We start from the raw sequence: 17,761 nt of genomic DNA on the forward strand, positions 1-17,761 counted from the left end.
TTCCAGGTCAGCCTGGGCTAGACTGAGACCCTACCTAAAAATATTAATAAATAAATTAATTAAATAAGATAAAATTAGGTATGGGTGTACATACCTGTAATTCCAAGTGGAGGCAGGAGGATCACTGCAAGTGCAAGATCAGCCTGGGCTATATATTGAGTTCCAGGCCACCCAGTGATACCCTATCTCAAAATACAAAAAGGCCAGGAGAGGTGGTGGCACGCCTTTAATTCTAATACTTGGGAGGCAGAGGTAGGAGGATCACTGTGAGTTCAAGGCCACCCTGAGGCTACATAGAGAATTCCGGGTCGGCTTGAGCTAGAGTGAGATCCTACCTTGAAAATCAAAAAAAAAAAAAAAAAAAAAACAAAAAAAACCAACCCAGAAAAACAGAATCTCACAATATTTTTATCAGCAAGCAAGGGGAGAGAGAAATAGGCGCCATAGGGCCACTGGCCACTGTAGCAAACTCTAGGTGCATGCGCCACTCTGCATTTGACTTCCTGTGTCTCTAGGAACTGGGACTCAAGCCATCAGGCCTTGCCAGCAAGCGCCCTTAACCACTGAGCCATCTCTCTGGTCCGCACGTTTGTGGTTTTGAGTTAGGCTGCAGTCACAGCTGCCCTGAACCACACATGCTTTGCAGGTTTGGAGAGTCACGTGGGGACGCACGCGGGGAACTCCCAGAGCCTGCATCCATGCGCCGGGAACAGAAGAGGGGCTCTGGGGTCACGTGCACCCCGTACCTGGATAGCAGCAGTTGAAAGTCCTTTCTCCCAGGGTGGCTGCTGGCTCCTTGGATTCCGAGGGGGGGGCGGCGGCGGGGGCTCTCGGAGCAGCACCTTCTTCTGCAGAGAGGTCAGGTGACTTGACGTCGTTATCTAGCTCAGAAGCTGAAAGGGACATGGACACAGGGACTCAGCAAAGCCCTGGGAGTCATGGGTCCCCAGAGCGGGCACGCCTCATGCGGTGCAGAGATACCAGTGTGGACTTCTTGTTTGCTGTGAGAAAGGTTGGAGCTCACAACATTGAGCAGGATGGCCCTGAACATCCAATGATCCTCTTGTTCTCTGCCTCCAGAGTGCTCGCATTATCAATATGAGCCCCACACCCACTCTAGTGAGCCCCTTCCTCACATCACTGGAATCACAGCCATGGCAAACTTGGGGTGCATGTCTCTCCTAGGCCTCGCCCCAGACCCAAAGACACAGGGTAGAGAGAGTGGGGCAGATCTGATCCTTTAAAAAATTATTATTATTGTTTTTTTATTTGATAGAAGAAGACAGAAAGGGGCAGATAAAGAGAGAGAGAGAATGGGTGCACTAGGGCCTCCAGCCACTGCAAACAAATTCCAGGCACATGCACCACCTTATGCATATGGTTTACTAAGCCATCTCTCCAGCACCCCTCTTTTTTTTTTTTTTGGTTTTTCAAGGTAGGGTCTCACTCTAGCCCAGGTTGACCTGGGATTCACTATGGAGTCTCAGGATGGTCTTGAGCTCACAGCGATCCTACTTCAGTCTTCCAATGCTGAGATTAAAGGTGTGTGCTGCCACGACCAACAGATCTGATCTTCTGACTCCCAAGCTTGGCTCCTTTGAGGGTGGCTCCCCCAGCAGGACCCTCACCAGCTGGGTAGGAATGCAGATACTTGGGTCCAGCCCAGGCCAACAAAACAGGCTGTGCTCTGCTTGTTCATGATACCCCAGAGGGTCTGAGAAGCACTGAGGAGTTAATGACATTTGGCATTTTAAGGAAGTTTTTCATGCTTCTGCTCAAGTGACCAGTTACACCATTTTATCACGGATGGCTTATTGGTAGCAATTTGGACCTTTATAATAAAGGCACAAAGAGGCAGCAGCGCCATCAGTAAATTAAAATTAAACTTTCACATGGGGTGAGGCATCGTGGTACACACCCTCTAATATCCCCGCACTCAGGATGGCTGAGACAGGAGGATCGTGGGTTCAATGCCAGCCTGGTATACAAAGGAGGGTCATGACCAGCTCCTGCCGCCAAAGGGAATCCAGAGCCAGGTGTGGTGGTGCACACCTTTAATCCCAGCACCTGGGAGGCAGAGGTAGGAGGATCACCGTGAGCTGGAGGCCACTCTGAGACTACATAGTAAATTCCCGGTCAGCCTGGGCTACAGTGAGACCCTACCTTGAAAAACAAAACAAAACAACAACAACAAAAGGAATTCATGCTGGGCTTGGTGGTGCATACCTATTAATCCCAGTACTCCAGAAGCAGAGTAAGGAGGATGGCTATGAGTTCAAGGTCACCCTGGAGCTACGGACTGAGTTCTGGGTCAGCCTGGGCTAGAGTTTGACTCTACCTTGGGGAAAACAACAACAACAAAATTCCATAGGAATTCCTGTTAGGAGGAGCACATGTGTGTCCAGAGGACTTCCAGGTCTTTCATGACAGTGCAAAGCCACAGCCGGAGACCCAAACACAGCTGGTGGACGCTCGGGGGGTAAAAGATTAAGTAGCATCTTTTCCACTTTAATACATTTCTGCAAGCTGAGTGTGGTGGGTCATACCTATAATCCCGGTTCGGTTCTGGGGAGGTTGAGGTAGGAGGGTCACCATGAATCCCAGAGCAAGCTGGGCTACAGAGTGAGTGACTTCTAGGTAAGCTTGGGTTAGAGTGACCCTGCCTCAAAACAACAACAACAAAAAATCCCCCTCAATAAACTGGGTGTGGTGGTGCACGCCTTTAATCCCAGCACTCGGGAGGCAGAGGTAAGAGGATTGCTGTGAGTTTGAGGCCACCCTGAGACTCCATAATGAATTCCAGGTCAGCCTGGGCTAGAGTGAGACCCTGCCTCAAAAAAACAAAACAAAACAAAAATCCCCCTCAAAAGGAATAGATAAATTTCTGCAAACCACCAAAAAAGGAAAAACAAAAAATATCAAGAAACAGCTCACAGCCAGCTGGTCTCCCATGATGGAATAGCAGAGTCACCAAGAGGCTGTCCTGTGTAACCCAGGTCTTGAGTCCCCATTGAGCACGTCTACAGGAGCCCTGGCCATTTTTCATTGCTCACAAGTTCCAATTTGCTGCTGACATTGCTGGTTTAGGGAATCACACCTGAGAATTCCTGCTTGGTGAGAAAAGATGAAAGCTGGCTGGCTCACAGGTGCTCAGGGGGCAGGGCTGGAAATTTCCAGCTGGGTAGAACCCACACTGAGACAGATGACCTCGCTCGAATGAGCGATTCACATATTAACAGAGAAAACTAGGGTTGGGGAGAGAAGGCTCCTCAATGGGTAAAGTGCTTGCCACACCAGTATGGGTACCTGACTTCTGATCCACGGCACTAAGTGAGTGTTGGGCAGGGACGGTTGCCTGTATCCCGGTGCTCAGGAGGTGGGGAACAGGGAGGAGCAGATGGGGAACCCCTGGAACCAGCTGGACTAGCAGAATTGGTGAGCTGTAGGTTTAGTGACAGATTCTGTCTCAATGACTAAAGTGACATTAACTGAGGAAGACACCTTATGTCAACCTCAGGCCTTCATATACATACACACACGCACATATTAAAAACAGAAAAACAAAACAGGGCTGGAGAGATGGTTTAGTGGTTAGGGCATCTGCCTGTAAAGCCAAAGGATCCCCGTTCGATTCTCTAGGACCCAGGTTAGCCAGATGCACAAGGGGGCGCACATGTCTGGAGTTTGTTTGCAGTGGCTGGGAGCCCTGGCGCGCCCATTCTCCCCCTCACCCCCTCTGCCTCTTTTTCTCTCAAATAAGTAAAATATATTAAAACAAAAAACTGGTGTGGTGACACAGCACACATCTATAGTCCAGCACTTTGGGTGTAGTGGCGTACGCCTTTAATCCTAGCACTCAGGAGGCAGAGGTAGGAGGATTGCCATGAGTTTGAGGCCACCCTGAGAATACGAGCAAATTCTAGGTCAGCCTAGGCTACAGCGAGACCCTACCTCAAGCCCCCCCCAAAATAATGATAATAATAAAAACATTGGGCAGGACAGATAGCTTAGTGGTTAAGGTGCTTGCCTGCAAAACCTAAAGATCCACGTAAACCAAATGCACTAGATGGCACATGCATCTGGAGCTTGTTTGCAATGGCTGGAGGCCCTTGCGTGCCCATCCTTCCTTTCTTTTAAATAAATAAACAAACTAATTTAGACTGGGCATGGTGGTCACGCCTTTAATCCCAGCATTTTGGAGGCAGAGGTGGGAGGATCGTCCTGAGTTCGAGACTACCTAGTGAATTCTAGACCAGCCTCGGTCCAGTCTTGGTTAGAGTGAGACCCTACCTCAAAACACAAACACACACGCACTTAAAAAAAACACCAGTAAACTCAGGAGAGATCTTAATTCCACGATAGCCAAGTTAGCCTGAAACCAAAGGGGAGGCGGGACTAGCCAGTGAGCTACAAATCCCTGTTCGGTCATTTTAGCTGGGTGACCCTGAGCAAGCTAGTCAGTGCCATGTTCCTCAACTCCCACATCTGCAGAATGGGGATTATGGCCACTATCTCATGACCTTAGGTGAAGGCCACATTCATGACTATATGTGCAAGAACCTGTATCAGTTTCATCCACTGCCCTGCATGCATGAGAGCTACGCGGTTCCTGGATGTGGAAAATGCCCGTTTCCAGTGGAAACGCAAGAGCAGCATCTCCCAGCGACCGAGGTGGAGCGTCCGCGGTCAGGTGCGAGGGGCCTTCCGCCTGCGGTCATCTAGGAACCGAGATGGGGGGAAGCCCACCCTCTGCTAAGAATGGCACAGCTGTGTGGCTGCAAGTGTGGGTGGCTCTCCAGGTCAGCGCAGTGACATACCTACATGTCCAATGTCCAGTTGCTTTCCCGCCCCTCTGTTGATTTACTGGTGGCGATGGGAAGCCTACCGATTACATACACTGTTCTCACCGTATTTTCCTTTCAAAGCGCCCCAAGTTCAAGGCCACCTGCAGTTGAGAGGGACTCAACCTTGAAAACATAGAAAGGCTCCTCCTGCTTGGTGTCACAAGCCTAAGTCATGGATTAAACACATCTGTCTCCAGACTGTGTGTTCAGTTTTCAGAAGCAGTGACTGGAGCAAAGATGCACACTGGGTGATGGGAGAGGAACCCCAGAACGCAGCACTCCCCTTATGTCCGGCAACACCAGGCTGTTTAAAGGGATCAAAAGTGAACTGAGCAGCCGGGCATGGTGGCGCACACCTTTAATCCCAGCACTTGGGAGGCAGAGGTAGGAGGATTGTTTTATTATTTTGTTCTTTCTCTTCCTGCTTTTTTGGTTTTTCCAGGTAGGGTTTAACTCTAGCCCAGACTGATCTGGAATTCCTATGCAGTCTCAGGGTGGCCCCTAACTCACTGCGATCCTCCTACCTCTGCCTGGGATTAAAGGTGAGAGCCACCAGGCTTGGCAGCAATCTATCTTTCCATCCATCCATCTTTCCATCCATCCATCTTTCCTTCCTTCCTTCCTTCCCTCCCTCCCTCCCTCCCTCCCTCTCTCTCTCTCCTCTCTCTCTCTCTCTCTCTCTCTTTCTTACTAGCAGCCACTTACCGGCCAAGGTTAACACCCCCAGAGCCTCCGCTTTGCCAGGTCGATGCTGAGGCGCACCCAGCGAGCCCTGGAGGGTCCTACTAGAGTTCTAACCTACTCAAGCCCTTCTAGTCTCCAAACACTGTCCACCAGGTACTTTCAGTTACAGGAAGCCTTACTTGATTTTTAGAATAGAAAGTATTTAGAAGAACCGGCATGACACTACTCCCCTGTTTCCTGGGGAGATGAGCTATGAGATGAGGAGCGCACCGGTTACCGCCCCTTCACGGGCCAGTTGGAGTTCAGGGCAGAAGAGGAGAAAGTCCAGTTAAAAGTCCTCTACCCTCCCCCAGGCTGCAGAGAAATAAAGAGCCAAAGATTATCAACAGGGAAGCGCCTTAGCTAGGCGGAGCCGCAACCTGACCTCTGGGATTCCGACGGGGGGGGGGGGGGGGGTTGGGGGATTGGTGTGTGTGTGTGTGTGTGTGTGTGTGTGTGTGTGCGTGTGCGCGCGCCAGAGGGGGGACCGAGGAATCTGGAGCCTCTAGGGGGCTCCCCTCATCCCCCCCCCCCCAGCATCCCATGCTAGGCTGTGTGTATGTGGATATCTCTGCAAGTCGCAACCATATTCCTATTTCGCCAAAGTCCATGTAGTAGCGAAGGTGAGCTTGCAGGGTTCAGCCATCCCGGTCACTCAGTGAAAGATGCCGGGGCCCCCCGCGGAGCTTCGGAGGCGCGGTTCCTTCTGTCCAGAACCATCCTCCTCCCCCTGCCGGCTCTCCCCGTCACACATCCTCAGGTCCCCTAGGTGAGCTACATCACACGTTGGAAATGTTCCTCCCCTCCCCCGCCACCAAACTCTCCAAAGCTCCTGGTTTTTTGTTTTGTTTTGGTTTTTCGAGGTGTGTGTGGGGGTCTTATTCTAGCCCAGGCTAACCTAGAACTCCCGGCGGTCCTCCTACCTCTGCCTCCCAAGGGCGGGCATTAAAGGAGTGCGCCACCACGCCCGGCTTCAAAGCTCCTGGTTCTTATTCAGCTGGAACGCTCACCACCAGTTTCAAGTGTCCTCCTCCACAAATGGACCTTAAGATCCAAGACCACTGGCGATCCGGTCCTTGATCCCTTCTGCGTCCCTCCCTAGCACCAAGCCCGAGGTCTGGCACCCCGTAGAAACTAGGGTATCTCTTCGATGTCACTCCCAGGGCGCAGGTGCCCGAATGTCCCCTGGCGCGGGTGCCCAAGATGTGGGCGCGCGCACCAACCCTGAAAACCGACCCGCAGGGGGTAGGGTGGCGTCCCCGAGCCTCCCTCCAGTGAGACAAGAGCGAATGGACGCATCACCCACGCCGAGTGGAGGGTCGCCCGTCCTTCACCCCGGGGCCGTCGTTCACAAAGGCTGGGGCGTAACTCATGCGCCCAGGTGTGAGTCCTCTCGCCATCCCACCCAGCCTGCTCACACCCCGCACCTTCAAAGGTTGGTGTCCGGGGACCGGGAGCGGACGGGCATCGGAGCCATCACCTCTAGCCCCTCCACACCCCCCCCCCACGCAAGGTGAGGTGTCCACGGCGCTGCTCACCCGGCTCCCCGGAGTCCCGGTGCTGGGGCTTGGCCTGCTTGCGCCGCGACATGGCGCGTGGACGCGGCTCCGGGCGGGGCGGGTCCCCGGCGAGTGGCTCGCTTCGCACGGCGGATTCCGGGACTTCGGGAATCCCACCACCCCACCCTCTCCTTACCACGGCCCGAACGAACGCGCATGTCCCGGGCCCCCGGGCTCCCCGGGACGATTTATCACGCGTGCTTGACGGCGGCCTGGCTCGCGGCCAAGACCTCGGGGATCCCGGGGACGCCCGCGCGCAGCGCCCCAGCTCTCCATCCCCGGGCCCCGCCGCCGCCGCCGCCGCCGCAGCAGAATCTGCATTATTATTATTATTTTTTTTAACAAGGATCCCCGAGGTGCTGCGCATGCACGCTCAAGTTGGAGGAAGAAACCGCCGTGGCTGCATCTTAACGAGATCCCAGGTGACTCGGTTTTGGCTCATTAAAATTTCAGAAGCGCGGCTCGCCTCCAACTTTTAATGCGCGCCAGTCACCCGAGGTTGGCTCGTTAAAATGCAGATTCTGGCTTGCCGGGGTGCGGCCCGAGAGTCGGTATTCCTAACGAGCTCCCGGGAGTGGGGCGGGTGCGCCACGCCGCGCCGCGCGACTCCGGCTTAATTGGTTCGAGGCTGGGACCCCCGGGCCTGGCTCTATCCCTCCCCCCTCCACACCCCACGCTCCTGGGGATGCTGTGATGCACGACCTCCGCGCCCTCCTCCGCCCCGGTTCTCTAACTTCAAATTTAAAGCCGACTAGGATGCCCCCAGCTTGCGGGGTGAGCTTCGGTTAACAAAATAACCACCACCAACAACCAAAGTGGCCGGGCGTGCTGGCGCACCCGGGAAGACAGGAATGGGGATCGCAGCCTGAGACCACACAGCCTGGGAGTGGGGGGGGGGGGGGGGACACAACACACCAAAAAGTAGATTCTGAAAGTTCTGGACTCAGAAGTTAGGAACTTGCACATTTCGTGTATGTATGTGTGGGGGGCGGGGCGGGGGAGAGGATCTCACTCCAGCCCAGGTTGGTCTCGAACTCACAACTATCCTCCTACCCTCAGCCTCCGGGGAGTGCTGAGATTTTAGGCGTGCGCCACCACGCCCTTGGGAATTTGTACCTTTCGCCACACGCCTCTGGCCCTGGCAGGGACTCTGGGTCTAGGACCACACAGGAGAAAGCTTTGGGGCCCGCGAGGGCGAGTGCCTCGCCCAGCAGGTGACTTGGGCGCTTGGGGGGGGGGGTTAGGTTTAGGCTAATTGGCTTTCATGCTCAGACTAGCTGGGGCCTTGATGAGAAGAGGTGTGTGTGGGGGGGTGATCCTCTTTGCGCCCTGTGAACGACATCCAACAGCAACCGGGAGCTGGAAGGCCACCTACGTCCCCCTAAGGTGTTTACTTTCTTCACTCTGGGGAGTTACTTAAGACGGGGCTGAGCCCCAAACTCGCCCGAACCTGAAGATGCCCGTTGGGGCCCTTGTTCCAGAGACGCAGCCCTGCTCAGCTGCGCCTCCTGGGCCCGGGACTCTGTAAATCACGGCACACGTGACGAGTCCCGGCCGGAGTTGACCAGCTGGAGCCTAACCTCGGGTGAGCTGGCAGTTGGCAAACCCCGGGGCAGGGTCTGTGAGGGGCGAGTATTTGCATTTCTCACAAGCTGGCCTGGTTTTCCTCAAACTTGTCTGATTTTCAAATTAAGCACGGACCTAGGGGTGCATGTGTAATGCTGGGTGAAATCACTCCATGCTAAATTTCTTTTCTTTTTTTTGGAGGGGGGGGCTGTGGTTCAAGGTAGACTCTCACTCTTAGCTCAGGCTGACCTGGCAGTCACTAATACAGTCTCGGGGTGGCCTCAAACTCTCAGCGATTTTCCTACCTCTGCCTCCCGAGGGCTGGGATTAAAGGCGTGCGCCACCACCCCCAGCAAGGCTAAATTTCTGAGATATAACTTAAAAAAAAAAGTCCAACTTTTCTTTGGGAACATGTATAAGGAGAGACATTTTTGAAAAGATAGGACAGCCCTGGTTTGTGGAGTCTTTTGAGCATGTGTCAGGATCCCAGATAAACTGGGGACCGTGATGGCCTCTGGGAAACCTGAAAGAGGGATATGCGGAGGGTAGAGGGAGGCACTTGCTACCGCTTAATACTGCCAGTGTGGTGTGTATTCTATGCAGTACATGCGTATGTATATGTAGTCTGTATATGTGGTATGTATGTATGTATATGTCATCTGTATAGGTGGTATGCATGTCTATGTGGCATACATGTGTCTGCACGTATAGGTGGGACTTCAGCTCAGGTGCACGCAAAGGCTTACTCAATGCCTGTGGCTTGGAACACATTGTTAGTCTAGTTACTTCTTTGCTCCTTGGTTTATTGTGTCATAGTCAGCCCCAAGAAGCGCTTCCTGCTAAAACATCCACTCCCTTAACCACAACCAGCAACTCTGTCCCTTCTCCTGCCCCTCATTTAATAACCATCCTAATTGCCTCATTCCTTGCCCATTCTCATTAGCAAGATTTATGGTACCTATATCCAGTCATATACTAGTTTGAAAAATTTAAGTATAAAAGTTTTTTTGTGGTTTTTCGTAGTAGGGTTTTACTCTAGCTCACGCTGACCTGGAATTCACTATGGAGTCTCAGGGTGGCCTCAAACTCACGGCAATCCTCCTACCTCTGCCTCCCCAGTGTTGGGATTAAAGGCATGCGCCACCATGCCTGGCTAATTATAAAAGTTTTGAGGGCAGGGTCTCACTATAACCCATGTTGACCTGGAACTTACTCTGTAGCCTAGGCTGGCCTTGAATTTACTCAATCTACCTACCTCAGCCTCCAAACTGATGGGATTACAACCATAAGCCACCAAGCTCCATGTTACAAAACTTTTTTTGAGGGCTAGAGAGATGGCTTAGTGGTCAGGGTGCTTGCCTGCACAGCCTAAGGACCCAGATTCGATTCCCCAGAACCCATGAAAGCCAGATGCCCGTGCCAGCGCATGTGTCTGGAATTCCTTTGCAGTGGCTAGAGGCCCTGGCACACCCATTCAGTCTCTCTCTTTCTCTCATAAATAAATAATTTAAAAAAGAAGAAAAGAAACTTAAAAATTTTTTTGAGGTAGTCTCATGTAGCTTGGCTAGCCAGAAGGGCCTTAACCTTCTGATCCTCCTGCCTCCACCTCGTGAGTGTTAGGGTCATGGGCATGTGCCAGCACACTGAATTCAGTGCTGGGACTGAACCCAGTCTCTGCTGTGACAGACACTGCACCACTGAGCTGACCCTAGCCCACCACTTTAATTTTAAAGAACTTCAGAAGCTGGGAGTGGCGGCTTATGTCTATAATGCCATTACTTGGGAGGCTGACTTAGGGAGATGGTTGTTGAGTTCAAGGCCAGTCTGGGCTATAGAATGAATTTTCCAGATAAGCCAGTGTTAGAATGAGAGCCTGCTTTTAATTAAAAAAAAAAAAAAAAAAAGGAAAGAAAAGAAGGAGCTGGAGAGATGGCTTAGTGGTTAGGGCACTTGCCTATGAAGCCTAAGAACTCATGTTTGAATCTCCAGGTCCCACATAAGCCAGACACACAGTAATGCAAGCATGCAGTATTGCATGTGCACACAAGGGGGCGCATGCATCTGGGGTTTGTTCACAGTGGCTGAAGGCCCTGGGGTGCCCATTTTCTCTCTTTCTGTCTCTCTCTGCTTCTTTTTCTATCAAATAAATAATAATAAAAAGAAGAGCTTCACACCATGGTGGTCTCAAATTTGAAGATGAAACAATGAAATGAGCAAACAAATCAACAAAAATAACTCCAGTGCTCAAGGGTAGGAGAGATAGCTTAGCCATTAAGGCACTTGCCTACAAAGCTTAAGGACCCATGTTCAACTCTCCAGAACCCACGTAAGTCAGATGCACAAGATGACAGAAGTGTACAAGGTCACACATGTGCACAAGATGGCACACATGTCTGGGGTTTGATTTCAGTGGCTGGAGGCCCTGGCACACCAATTCTTTCTCGCTCATATTCTCCTTATAAACAACAACAACAACAACAAAAAACCCAGAAAAAATCTTTCAGTGCTTGAGTCAACAGCACATATACACTAGAGTGGTATTTTACATTGCAATATTTGTAAACATGCCAATAAATAGTATTTAAAAAAATAACTTCTGCTGGGTGTGGTGGCACATGCCTTTAATCCCAGCACTCAGGAGGCAGAAGTAGGAGGATCACTGTGTGCTCAAGACCACCTTGAGACTACATAATGAATTTCAGGTCATCCTGGGCCTGAATGAGACCCTACCTTGAAAAACCAAAAAATAGGGGCTGGAGAGATGGTTTAGCAGTTAAGCGCTTGCCTGTGAAGCCTAAGAACCTGAGTTCGAGGCTCGATTCCCCAGGACCCATGTTAGCCAGATGCACAAGGGGGCGCATACATCTGGAGTTTGTTTGCAGTGGCTGGAAGCATGCCCATTCTCTCTCTCTCGCTCTCTGCCTCTTTCTCTCTCTGTCGCTCTCAAATAAATAAAAATAAACAAACAAAAATAAATAAAATATAAGAAAAAGAAAAACCAAAAAATAAAATAACAACTTTATTTTGCATGTAGATGGCCAGGTATGGCTCCTGTAATCCTAGTACCCATTCAGGAAGCTGGCATAAGAGAGTCACCAGGGGTTCCAGGCCATTGGGGGCTGCAAAATAAATTCCAAGCCAGCCTGGTTACAGATTGAGACTCTGTCTTAAATACATAAATAATCTTCTCCCAGGAATTATACTTTTTTTCTTCTTTTTTTTTAACCCCCTTGCATTTTCAAGGTAGGGTCTCGCTCTAGCCCAGGCTGACCTGGAATTCACTATGTAGTCTCAGGCTGGCCTCGAACTCACAGTGATCCTCCTACCCCTGCCTCCTGAGTGCTGGGATTAAAGGTGTGCACCACCACACTCAGCTTGTTTTTTCTATTTTTTTAAATTATTTATTTGCAAGAGAGAGAAAAAATGGGCATGCCAGGACCTCTAGCCACTGCAAATGATTCCAGATGTATACATTACTGGCTTTATGTGGGTACTGAGGTTTTGAACCTGGGTATTTAGGTTTTGCAAGCAAGTGCCTTAACTGCTGAGCTATCTCTCCAGCCTCATGTATGTTTGTTTGTTTTTGAGGTAGGGTCTCACTCACTATGTAGTCTCAGGCTGGCCTCAAACTCACAACGATCTTCCTACCTCTGCCACCCGAGTGCTGAGATTGAAGGCGTGCGCCACCACGCCCAGCTCATGCTTGGTTCTAATGACTTGATTTCAAGGCTCACAGCTGAAAAACTGGGGGTGACATAAGCTAACAGGACACACAGCGTGGAATGGAAGCTACATATCAGGGGCGACACAGGCCACCAGGGTCCTCTTCCAAGCCCTTTTTGCAGCGTTGCACACGTCAACTCTTCTCTTGCTGAAAGCCAGGGGATGTGTTTTCTCTTTGCTGCTAATTACCTAGGGCTTTTGCAAATTCACCTGAAGAGCGCTTGTCACTCTAACAAAGGGAGTTCATACCCACGGAAGCTTGTTTTCTGGAGCTGACATTCAAGGACACCAGAACATTCTGTTGCTGAGTTTAAACATGCAGAGGGAGGGGCTTTACAGGTAAGGACTCCACATTGCTTTCAGCAAGGGTATCACATAACAAGGGAATCTGGGCCAAGTGTGCATTTCAAAGTGCTTTCTTCATAGACTGGTTCTGCTCAAAACTAGCCACTTTCTCATTTTTGATGGTTCTATCACCTTTTTTGTTTTGTTTTGTTTTGTTTTCAAAGTAGGGTCTCGCTGTAGCCCAGGCTGACCTGGAATTCACTATGTAGTCTCAGGGTGGCCTCGAACTCACAGTGATCCTCCTACCTTTGCTTCCTGAGTGCTGGAATTAAAGGTGTGCGCCGCCATGCCCAGCTTGCATCACCTTTTTATCCTGAGATTTTCTTTCTTTCTTCTAAAATTATTTGATTAATTTATTTAAGAGAGAAAGAGGTGGATATAGAAAGAGAATAGGCACGCCTGGGCCTCTAGCCACTGTAGATGCATATGCTACTTTTTGCCTCTTTTACGTGGATACTGGGGAACTGAACCTGGGTCCTTTGGCTTTGCTGGCAAGTGCCTTAACTGCTAAGCCATCTTTCCAGCCCATTTTTAAAAATTATTTTTATTTTTTAGCCGGGCGTGGCGGCGCACACCTTTTAATCCCAGCACTCAGGAGGCAGAGGTAGGAGGATCTCCGTGAGTTCGAGGCCACCCTGAGACTACATAGTGAATTCCAGGTCAGCCTGGGCTAGAGTGAGACCCTACCTCGAAAAAATGAAAAAAAAAATTTTTTATTTTGAGAGGGGGAGAAAAAATGGGCGTGCCAGGACCTTCAGCCTGCACTGAATGAACTGCAGACACATGTGCCCTCTTGTGTGCATGTGCGACATTGCAGGCTTGAGTCACTGCGTCTGGCTATCAGTTCCTAGGCTTTGCAAGCAAGTGCCATGACCACTAGGCCATCTCTGCAGCCCTGTCCTAAGATTTACAAATGATTTTCAGGAAGCCCTCTTCTTTCCCAAAGAAAGCCATTATATTTTCACTTAAATGATCATTTTGTCGAAGTCAAATGGTGAAAATCTATAGCTTTTGTTTTGTTTTGATTTTCGAGGTAGGGTTTCACTCAAGCTCAAACTGACCTGGAACTCACTCTGTAGTCTCAGGGTGGTCTCGAACTCATGGCAATCCTCCTACCTCTGCCTCCCGTGTGCTGGGATTGAGGGCGTAAGCCACCATGCCCGGCCCTGTAATTTTTATTTTTATTTTTTTTCCTTTTTTTTAATTTAAATTTTTATTTGCATTTTCCATGATTATAAAAATAAAATCCCATGGTAATTCCCTCCCTCCCCACCCCCCACGCTTTCCCCTTTGAAATTCCATTCTCCATCACATTACCTTCCCATCTCAATCATTGTACTTACATATATACAATATCAACCTATTAAGTACCCTCCTCCCTTCCTTTCTCTTCCCTTTATGTCTCCTTTTTAACTTACTGGCCTCTACTAAGTATTTTCATTCTCACACAGAAGCCCAATCGGCCCTGTAGTTTTTATAATGCAAGTATTTTTGCCAAGAAATCAATGGCAAGTTTCTGAATTACGAAACATCTCCGTGTCCCTCTACACCTCTGTACGAAACAGTACAAAGACCTGAGGGGGAGGGCTGGGCAGCAGCTTAGTGATCAAAGCTGTGTGCTTGCAAAGCCTGCCAGCACGGGTTCAATTTCCCACATAAAGCCAGACGCACAAAGTAGCACACGCATCTGGTGTGTGTTTGTAGGGGTGAGAGACCCCGAACACCCACACACATAAACAAACAAACAGAAGACCCTGCCGGTGTGTGTGGGGGGGTGGGGGGCTGTCTGGGAGATGGCTCCGCGGGGTAAGAACAACTGAGCATCGGGCCTGAATGTGACCCCCAGAGATCATGTAGAAGGCAAGGCATGGTCGTGTTGGTCTAACCCTAGCCCTGAGAGGCACAGCGACTGGACTGCTGGGCCTCCTTGGTTAGACCTGAATTAATTTAGCTAGATGTGATCTTTGAGCCCAGATAAGGGTGTCATATAGCCCCAGGCTCAGTGAAGGGCCCTAAATATGGAAAACGGCAGGAGAGGGATGGAGGTGGACACCCGATAACCTTCCTGTGGCCTCTGCACATGCCCCCCACAATTCCAGAGGCACTATGACGTGGGAACCAAGGCTGGAACCGGCTCAAGTAGCAGCCCTGGTTGTTCGGGGCTGGGGGTGTAGCTCAGTGGTAGAGTATGTGCTTACCGTGTCTTGGGTTCATTACCACAGCGAGCAAGACCCATCTGGGTGCTCAGGTCCCCGCTGTGTGATTTGTCGCTGTTGTTTATGCCCAGGCTAGGCTGGAAGTCACTCTGTGGTCCCAGGCTGGCTTCGAACTCACAGTGATCCTCCTACCTCTGCCTCCTGAGTGCTGGGATTAAAGGTGTGCACCATCACATCCAGCTTTGTGGGATCTCTCCCTCTCTCTCTCTTTAATTTATTTGAGAGAGACAAAGAGGCAGTTTATTTGTGTGTGTGTGTGCGTGTGTGTGTGTGTGTGTGTGTGTGTGTGAGAGAGAGAGAGAGAGAGAGAGAGAGAGAGAGAATGAATGTGTGTGCCAGGATCTCTTGCTGCCACAGACAAACTGCAGATGCATGTGCCACCTTGTGCATCTGGCTTACGTGTGTACTGGGGAATGGAATCTGGGTCCTTAGGCTTTGTAGGCAAATGCCTTAACCATCTCTCCAGCCCTTGTGGGATCTTTTGAAAGCTGCTCTCTGTGCCCTATTTCTTCATTAATGCAATGACAACATTTGCAGAGCTAGTCGTTACGAAGGACGGGCCTTGGTATAGAGAGCGCACTGAGTGGTGTCTGTTACTGGCTGTACTGAAGGGTCAACAATTATTTATAATGACAGGGTAAGCGTTATAGTTATCTATAATAATAGCTATCACTCAGCTATAATTGGCCATTCCACTTAAGTGGCCAAGATACTCCATTTTACCTGGAAATAAACTTGAAGCAAACCAGCAAGGAGTGATGTTACTCAATTTCTCTTAGTTTCAGACTTCTCACTTTCATACCAGCTTTAATCCATATATTAAGTAAGTAAAGTTTAAGGTTGGAAAAATAGTGGTTAAAGGCATTGCTTACAAAGCCTGCTGGCCTAGGTTCAACTCCCCAGTCCCCATGTAAAGCCAGAGGCATGAAGTGACACATGCATATGGAGTTCACCTGTGACAGCAAGAAGCCCTGGCACATCCATCCTATCTCTCCCTCCCTCCCTCTCTCTCTCTCTCTCTGCTTGCAGTGATCCTCCTACCTCTGCCTCCCAAGTGCTGGGATTAAAGGTGTGCACCACGGTGACTGGTGCTGCAGTCAGGTTCGCATTGCTGGTGGAAATCACCCAACCAAGAGCAGCTTGTGGGAAAAAGAGATTTATTTTGGCTTATAGGCTCGAGGGGAAGCTCCACGATGGCAGGGAAAATGATGGCATGAGCAGAGGGTGGACATCACCCCCTGGCCAACATCAGGTGGACAACAGGGAGGAAAGTGTGCCAAACACTATCATGGGGAAAGTGGCTGTAACACCCATAAGCCCACCCCAACAATGCACTGCCTGCAGGCGGCTTTACTTTCCAATTGCTGTCAGCTGGGGAGCCTAGCATCCAGAACACCTAAGTTTATGGGGGACACCTGAATCAAACTACCACATTCTGCCCCTGGCCCCCATAAACTGATATCCATACATGATATAAAACATAATGCATTCAGTCCAACTTTAAAAGTCCCTATAGTTTTTATCAATCCCAATGATGCTCATACATCCTCATAATCTAAGGTCTTTTAACTGAGCCATAATACCAAAAAGTCCCCCCCAAAACCCATAATGGCACAGAATAAACATTCACACTGCAAAAGATGACATTGGGCATAGCTAAGAAACATTCAACCGATACAAAATTTAAAACAACCAGGGCAAACATTAAACTCTGTAGCTTCAAGTCCAACAAGTCTAGCCAGTGACAAATCTCCATGTTCGATAATTGTAACCAGCAATTAGTCTCTGGCATTCCAATTCCGCCCCTCCAGCTAGGCTACTCACAGTCCTGGGAAACTTCACCGGGGCCGGCAGCTCCTCGGCAGCCATCTCATGGTCCCGGCATCTCCACTGGGTCTCCACTGCAAGCCACGGTTCATCCTCATGGCCCCATGGGGTCTCCATGCAGGCAGCCAGCAAACCTGCTTCACACTGCCCATGGCCGTTTCCAAAACACAACACCATGTTGCAAACTCAATGTGACCCTCTCTTTCCTGCATTTCTTATACTCCACAATACCAGGTAGGGTGCCAGTTTGTTAATGGGGGTGGGAGGGGAATAAAGCAGATGTTGAAGAACAGGACACTCCTTGAGCACTCAGGCCCCTTCAAAAAAGTCTACATTCTTCCTGTTGCCCCAGTGCAGGTCAGTTGGCCCAATCTCAAAGGTTGTAACCTCTCAATTGTAGCTGAACAGGCAGCAGTTCACCCAAAGACTTTTCTTTTTGTGCCATATCACATCACTTCATTTCTACACAAAGCAGCCCTGCACAACTTCTCAGGACACGGGCATAACAGCAAGCTTCTCACACAAACTGCTAGCCCAGTCCAAGCAAAGCTCTTTCTCACCCTCATAAGCCAAACCTCACAGTCCATAGTTCTTACTGCATTCAGGTGTTTCACCTCTGACCAGAATAGTCCATCAAACTGTACTTACAGCACTGCAAGGCATCTCTTAGGCCAAGGTTTCAAATCCTCCCACATTCCTCTTGAAAATCAGCTCTAAAAGGCCAAAGCCACATAGTCAGGGGTCTAGCAGCAATCCCACTCCTCGGTACCACTTTACTGTTGCAGTCAGGTTCACATTGCTGGTGGAAATCACCCAACCCAGAGCAGCTTGCGGGAAAAAGAGGTTTATTTTGGCTTATAGGCTCGAGGGGGAAACTCCACGATGGCAGGGACATGATGGCATGAGCAAAGGTTGGACATCACCCCCTGATCAACATCAGGTGGACAACAGGGACAGG

General features: G+C 50.1%; 1 protein-coding gene across 2 annotated transcripts in view; it reads right to left on the bottom strand.

The window, feature by feature from the left end:
• Window positions 1-17,761, bottom strand: part of Zfp64 (ZFP64 zinc finger protein) — an 82,902-nt gene that overhangs the window by 10,692 nt on the left and 54,449 nt on the right. The window contains exons 1-2 of one of the 2 annotated variants that reach the window (XM_045156916.1): window positions 7,106-7,202; window positions 747-893 (exon numbers count right to left, since the gene is read on the bottom strand). In XM_045156916.1, coding sequence (XP_045012851.1) covers window positions 747-893; window positions 7,106-7,157 — 199 coding nt within the window. In that variant the 5' untranslated portion in view covers window positions 7,158-7,202. Of the gene's footprint in view, window positions 1-746; window positions 894-7,105; window positions 7,203-17,761 lie in introns of those variants that run through there. The other variant, XM_045156915.1, reaches the window with a different exon arrangement.

The sequence above is a fragment of the Jaculus jaculus genome, chromosome 8 (genome assembly GCF_020740685.1).
Source record: "Jaculus jaculus isolate mJacJac1 chromosome 8, mJacJac1.mat.Y.cur, whole genome shotgun sequence".
Classification (NCBI taxonomy): domain Eukaryota; kingdom Metazoa; phylum Chordata; class Mammalia; order Rodentia; family Dipodidae; genus Jaculus; species Jaculus jaculus.